At 47.4% G+C, this 7,500-nt stretch overlaps 1 protein-coding gene across 1 annotated transcript in view; it reads left to right on the forward strand.

The window, feature by feature from the left end:
* The window catches only part of b4galnt4a (beta-1,4-N-acetyl-galactosaminyl transferase 4a), a 315,041-nt gene that overhangs the window by 177,375 nt on the left and 130,166 nt on the right, over nt 1–7,500 (forward strand). The window contains exon 3 of the mRNA XM_079500439.1: nt 502–600. Within this exon, the coding sequence (XP_079356565.1) occupies nt 502–600 (99 nt within the window). The remainder of the gene's footprint in view (nt 1–501; nt 601–7,500) is intronic.

Consider the following 7,500-nt stretch of genomic DNA (forward strand, 5'->3'; position numbering starts at 1 on the left):
CCCCTTTCATGACGACGCCAGGCCCAGGAAATAGTTCCCAATGCATTTTTCCCATAGACATTTCAAAACGTATTTATTTAAAGACCTTATAAGCGTCGTACAAAGCCAACTCTTGTTGTGACAAATCATGACAACAAACACAATATTTTGGAACAAACAAATAATTACAAAGAAGAAAAACAACAAAAAAAGTGTTGTAACCTGCCGTTTTCTTCTTCTTTCTAATTATTTGTTCAGCCCGAAAAATTGTGTTTGTTGTCAAGATTTGTCACGACAAGAGTTGGCTTTGTCCGCGGCGTAAACGTCTTTAAATAAATACTTTCTGAAAAGTCTATGAGGAAAATGAACAGGGATTTATTTTCCGGGTCTCTCGAGGGGGTGGGACTGCGACGCTCTATTGAGCAATGAAATCAAATTGCTTTAGTTTCCACCTCTTTCTTTTCCAGATGCTGTTGTATTGTGACACAATGTGATTGACATGTCCCCCCCCTCTTCTTGCAGGAGGATGAGCCATTCACGGGAGGCGCACACGGCAAAGACCGCGCCCACATCCGAAGGTTCCTCAGCCAGCAGCACAAGAAGTTGCCGTGGAAACCAGAGGTAATGCTCTGAGTTAACATGGTAAATGGTGCATTGATATAGCGCCTCTATCCAAGGCGCTTTACAGAGATTGTGCATTACATTCACCCATTCACACACACTCATACACCGATGGCAGAGGAAACCATGCAAGGCACCAACCTGCACATGGTTTCAGAGTCTTGCTCAAGGACACTTCGACACTAACTCTGGGGGAGCCCGGGTTCGAACCGAGAACCTTGAGGTTCCCATCCGGTCACTCTACCCCTGAGCCACTGCCGCCCCTGAGTTTACTAGCTTGTTGTTCTCACTCCACCTTCATTCCTTCCCTACCTAGTCGGAAAACTTCCATGTCTTGAAAAAATGAATACCCTATATGTCATCGTACAGCAAAGCTCACAATGTGTTGCATATTTGTGGTATTTGTCATCTGTGTGTGTGTGTGTGTGTGTGTGTGTGTGTGTGTGTGTGTGTGTGTGCGTGTGTGCGTGTGTGCGTGTGTGCGTGTGTGCGTGCGTGCGTGCGTGCGTGCGTGCGTGCGTGCACTTGTATTATACTTTGAGGGCCTAAAGTCCCCAGGCTACTGTAGTCAAAACATTGCTATGTTTAAAACAGATTGTTAAGGTCCTTGCAGACTGGTGCCATTTCTTCCGGGAAAATCCGAAAAACCTTTAGAACTCGGCTTACAATTTGGAAAAGCTTCAGGTTGAGGTTATGGGATAGGATTAGGCATTTAAAGATTAAAGACAGTGGAGTTGGATTTATACCTGTTTTATTAGTTGCGTGCCGGCATCCTGCACCGAACATTGCAGATAAAATGTGTGTGTTTGTGCGTGCCTGCATGCATGCGTGTGTGAGCATGTGTCTCTGCATGCGTTTGTCTCGGCGTGCGCACATGCATGCGTGCGGCGTGCGCGCCCATGTGCGTGTGCGTGTGTGTGTGCGTGTGTGATTCATCACTTCACCTGGTCAAGGCCGTTCAGAGGCGCAGCACCACATTCATCAGTTATTAACCTTTGTGGACATGGTTTTATTAGAGGCTGTTCATCACACTGCAGATAATTGCCTGGCATCATACGCTTTTTGTTGTGAAATTTCATTCAGGACCAGATGCCCCTCTGTCTCCTCTGTCCCTCTGTCTCCTCTGTCTCCTCTGTCTCCTCTGTCCCCTCTGTCCCCTCTGTCTCCTCTGTCTCCTCTGTCCCCTCTGTCCCCTCTCCCTCTGTCCCCTCTGTCTCCTCTGTCCCCCTCTGTCCCCCTCTGTCTCCTCTGTCCCCCTCTGTCTCCTCTGTCCCCTCTGTCTCCTCTGTCCGTTCTGTCCCCCTCTGTCTCCTCTGTCTCCTCTGTCCCCTCTGTCTCCTCTGTACCCTCTGTCCCCCTCTGTCCCCCTCTGTCCCCTCTGTCTCCTCTGTCCGTTCTGTCCCCCTCTGTCCCCCTCTGTCTCCTCTGTCCCCCTCTGTCCCCCTCTGTCTCCTCTGTCTCCTCTGTCCGTTCTGTCCCCCTCTGTCCCCCTCTGTCCCCTCTGTCTCCTCTGTCTCCTCTGTCTCCTCTGTCCGTTCTGTCCCCCTCTGTCCCCTCTGTCTCCTCTGTCTCCTCTGTCCCCCTCTGTCTCCTCTGTCCCCCTCTGCCCCCTCTGTCTCCCTCTGTCTCCTCTGTCCCCTCTGTCCCCCTCTGTCTCCTCTGTCTCCCTCTGTCTCCCTCTGTCTCCTCTGTACCTGTCCTGTATTAGAGGAATCAGTTCAGAGGTTATATCTGCTCCAGATCGGGTCAGAAAACCGAAAATGGTATGCTAATTGAGATTCAGTCATGCTCTCTCTCTCTCTCTCTCTCTCTCCTCTCTCTCTCTCTCTCTGTCTCACCTGGTCAAGGCCGTTCAGAGGCGCAGCACCACATTCATCAGTTATTAACCTTTGTGGACATGGTTTTATTAGAGGCTGTTCATCACACTGCAGATAATTGCCTGGCATCATACGCTTTTTGTTGTGAAATTTCATTCAGGACCAGATGCCCCTCTGTCTCCTCTGTCCCCTCTGTCTCCTCTGTCCCCCTCTGTCTCCTCTGTCCCCTCTGTCTCCTCTGTCCGTTCTGTCCCCCTCTGTCTCCTCTGTCTCCTCTGTCCCCTCTGTCTCCTCTGTACCCTCTGTCCCCCTCTGTCCCCCTCTGTCTCCTCTGTCCCCTCTGTCCGTTCTGTCCCCCTCTGTCCCCCTCTGTCTCCTCTGTCCCCCTCTGTCTCCTTTGTCTCCTCTGTCCTCCTCTGTCCCCCTCTGTCTCCTCTGTCTCCTCTGTCCCCCTCTGTCCCCCTCTGTCTCCTTTGTCTCCTCTGTCCCCCTCTGTCCTCCTCTGTCTCCCTCTGTCTCCTCTGTCTCCTCTGTCCCCTCTGTCTCCCTCTGTCCCCTCTGTCTCCTCTGTCCCCCTCTGTCCCCTCTGTCCCCCTCTGTCTCCTCTGTCTCCTCTGTCCCCCTCTGTCTCCTCTGTCTCCTCTGTCCCCCTCTGTCTCCTCTGTCTCCTCTGTCTCCTCTGTCCCCTCTGTCCCCCTCTGTCCCCTCTGTCTCCCTCTGTCTTGAGATTCAGTCATGCTCTCTCTCTCTGTCTCTCTCTGTCTCTCTCTGTCTCTCTCTGTCTCTCTCTCTCTCTCTCTGTCTCTCTCTCTCTCTCTCTCTCTCTCTCTCTCTCTCTGTCTCTCTCTCTCTCTCTCTCTCTCTGTCTCTCTCTGTCTCTCTCTGTCTCTCTCTCTCTCTCTCTCTCTCTCTCTCTCTCTCTCTCTCTCTCTCTCTCTCTCTCTCTCTCTGTCTCTGTCTCTCTCTCGTATCAGTCACAGTAGTAGAGGGAACGTGCCTTCCATTCACCATGATGTATTAATGCGTGTGGCTGATTATAATCTTTAGTGGCTTGTATTAGAGGAGCTTTGACCTGCAGATTACAGCTCCATGACATTCATTCACATCTCACCTCAGCACACACACGCACGCACGCACGCACGCACGCACGCACGCACGCACGCACGCACGCACGCACGCACGCACGCACGCACGCACGCACGCACGCACGCACGCACGCACGCACGCACACACACACACATACGCACGCGCCCACGCATACGCTCACGCACACACTCTCTGGGAACAGACATGGGAATTTAAATGGAGGATCTGAGATAAGTGAAGTGCTACATTTGTAACCTGCACTGCAGAGTTTAATTAGACAAAGTGTGTGTGTGTGTGTGTGTGTGTGTGTGTGTGTGTGTGTGTGTGTGTGTGTGTGTGTGTGTGTGTGTGTATGTGTGTGTGTGTGTGTGTGTGTGTGTGTGTGTGTGTGTGTGGTGTGTGTGTGTGTGTGTGTGTGTGTGTGTGTGTGTGTGTGTGTGTGTGTATGTGTGTGTGTGTGTGTGTGTGTGTGTGTGTGTGTGTGTGTGGGGTAGTTTTAGTAATTCATTAGTTGTTATCTGGCCTATATGGTTACTCTGTTAATAACATGCCGGTTTGACTATAGTAGTATATTATCGCCGCAGAAACCTCTTATCTCCATATTTGATTGGGTTATTTTTCAATAAAACAAACAAACAAAAATCTACCAGCTTTCGCTGCTACTGTACGTTTGCTATTTTGTCATTTGAGTCCTGAAATGTACGTAACAGTTTTTACGATATACAGGAGAAATGTCTAACATATGTGTGTTGGTGTTAAGAGGCTACTATACTAGTAATATAGTACTATACTAATAAATGCCTGTTTAGAATCATGTTCACCCGAGGCATAGTGGCCCTGTATCACCCAGACATCTGCCCCTGTTGTACAGTAGTGCAATTAACATGAGAGATGAAGCCTGCATGTCCAACCGCCTGCACACATCCTGTGATGAAGCCTGCATGTCCAACCGCCTGCACACATCCTGTGATGAAGCCTGCATGTCCAACCGCCTGCACACATCCTGTGCCTGACTGGAAGCTATAGGCTCTACTGTATCTGTAATGTCCTTACAGTATCAAAGTCAAAGTTTCCAAGTCTTCAACATTCGTCAGACTTTTGTCAGCTGTTCGTGAATCGCTAGCTGAAGTAAATCGGGTTAAGGCATGTTTTGTAGCTAGGCTACTTTTATTTACTTTCACAAATCTAAATCTGTAAAAGTAACTAAAGCTATAGTCAAATAATTGAGCAAGACGAGCAACCTTAAAGTATCAAAAATACTCAAGTATAGAGTAAAAGTAACTCAATATTGTACTTAAGCACAATACTTATGTATTGTACTTAGTTACTTTCCACCACTGTAGGTACTGTAGGTGTGGCTGAGTGAATATGCAGAGGGAGGATGGAACAGCTGTAGCCCATGTGTTGTATCCCTCCAGGGCAGCTTGTAGGGCTTTACTGGGCCAACACACATCCTCAGTGGGAACGGTCTCTATGGCAGGAGTCCAGGGTGAACATATAGGGCTTTACTGGGCCAACACACATCCTCAGTGGGAACGGTCTCTATGGCAGGAGTCCAGGGTGAACATATAGGGCTTTACTGGGCCAACACACATCCTCCGTGGGAATGGTGTGTATGGCAGGAGTCCAGGGTGAACAGGACATTTCGCTCTTGTTCTCTTTTCAAGCTAAAGTTGTTGCTTCAGGTCGTGGGAAAACTCGTTCATATTGGTCGCATGTGGGTAAGCAGTGGTAGATGGCTCCTGTCCAATCCTGTTGATCTTTGCAATTGGTTGACAGCGGGCGGTGTCATCCGGGCAAGTGGATAAATATTGTATTTTTTGAACAACATTTTACAGTGATTTATTTACTATTATTTACTAATCCTTTAGCACAGTTTGAGGTCATTGTTTGTTGTTGTTTTTGTGTTTGTTAAAGGCTGTATTATTGCTTTGTAAAATGAATGGTCTATATCTTGTTATTCGTCTTCTGGAGAGCACTTTGGGTCAACTGCTGTTGTTCTTAAACATGCTATATAGACTTGACTTGACCAGTTATCGGTATGGCAAGGGACACATATTACAGGGCTTTCAAGAAAACAAAACAAATCATGAATATTTTAATATTCATATTATATTATCAGTATAATATTTGTGTTCTGCCAGTTATTTGGGGGCCCACTTGCAATATCCTCACGGCCCAACAGGTTGGGAATGGCTGTCATAATGTCATTTCAGACAGGTGGAATACAGCAAAGAGACAGTAACAACAACCCAAGCTGGCTCTCCTGCTCAAGATGATAAGTTATTCTGTGTTGTTCTTCACCCCTGTTCTCAACAACATGATGCTAATTCCTTCTCAGGCTCTCCAACACTGCAGCTATACACCTGCATACATTACAGGCCACAAAAAAAGGAAAAGAAAATAAGCATTGTTTATCCATTTCTGAAACAGAATAAATGTATAATAAAAAGCGTTGTGCAGCTCATAACACCTTGAACACATGACGGCTTAAAAGGTGAGTTTATAGGGTTGTCCCGATCGGATCGGGTGATCGGAAACCGGGGGCCGATCACGTCCTTTTCAAATGATCGGAATCGGATCGGGAGCCAAAAAACATGATCGGGCCACCCTAGTATCAATATTATATCCATATCATAGACTGGAAATTGTCTGTGATTTGGGATATTGTACTATTGTGATATGGCATAAACATGTTATATATATAAAATATAATTATCGGATCGGGAAAGATCGGTATCGGCAGATGCTTGTCGATCTGCTACTTTTGCAACTTTTGAATTTGAATCCTAAACAGTAACGATTTTGGACATTTGCGTGCGTGCGTGCGTGCGTGCGTGCGTGCGTGCGTGCGTGCGTGCGTGCGTGCCTGCGTGCGTGCGCTTACTCGTGCATCATTCCGCTGCTGTCTTCACTACCTCTCTGCCTTAATTAGCAGCGCTAACTTGATTGCCTTGCAACATAGCAGAGGTCGACGGAGGGGCACGCAACAGCTAGGGGCCGTAGGTTTAGACACAGAGGAGGTGGAACGCTGCCATATGCCGGCTGCCAACACACAGCCAGAGGTCGGGCGGACAGAAACACACGCGTGCAGCAACACACACACACACACACACACACACACACACACACACACACACACACACACACACACACACACACACACACACACACACAAACATGCACACGTGCGCAGACAGCAGTGGTCTTATGTAACTAATTAAGTAGGCTACATTTTCTCAAGTACTGTACTTGAGAAAAACTACAGTTACTTTGCTTTACCTTTACTTGAGTGTTTCAATTTCTTGATGCTTTACACATTATAGTCGCTGTCGGACAGAAACCTCTTATCTCCATATTTTAACCTTTAGTTTTTTTCGTAAATGAACACCCTAATTTTGACCTTGCAGATCTGCTACTTTTGCACGTGTTTTATTTGAACCCTGAAAAGTTCCAGTTTTGGGCATAATGAGGTTTCCACCCGACAGAGCCGATCTCCTCCATTACATCTCAGTGCCAGATTTTGTACTTTTTACTTCACTGTGTTTACTGGACCGCTTTAGTTATTAGTTACTTAGTTGGCAGATTTCTATTATTAATAATTGATCATAGCAGATCTACAAGCTCGCAATGTGTTGCAAAGCGTCGTGAGCTTGTCAGAGTTGTTGTTCCATCGCTCATGCTCTGTCAGTGAATGTGACACCATTGGGTCCTCCTCGGTCCCTTGGTAGACAGCTGCTGAACATTAGGATCTAATACACAGGAGGACGCGTGGGACATGTCCGTCAAGGACACTGATATAGCGGGGACAGAGACAAAGTGAGGGAGACGAGGAGAGAGATGGCCTATGCTTGTTTTAACAGTAGAGGACACTGCAAGTGTGCAAACATAAACGGAGTCCTTTGTGACAAAGTTGGCATTGATGCAGGGAGAACTTTTGAATTGGACTTTTTGTGTATGAGAAAGAAAGTGATATTAGAGGGAGGGACTGGAGGAT

The sequence above is a fragment of the Electrona antarctica genome, assembly GCF_951216825.1.
Source record: "Electrona antarctica genome assembly, chromosome: 5".
Taxonomy (NCBI): domain Eukaryota; kingdom Metazoa; phylum Chordata; class Actinopteri; order Myctophiformes; family Myctophidae; genus Electrona; species Electrona antarctica.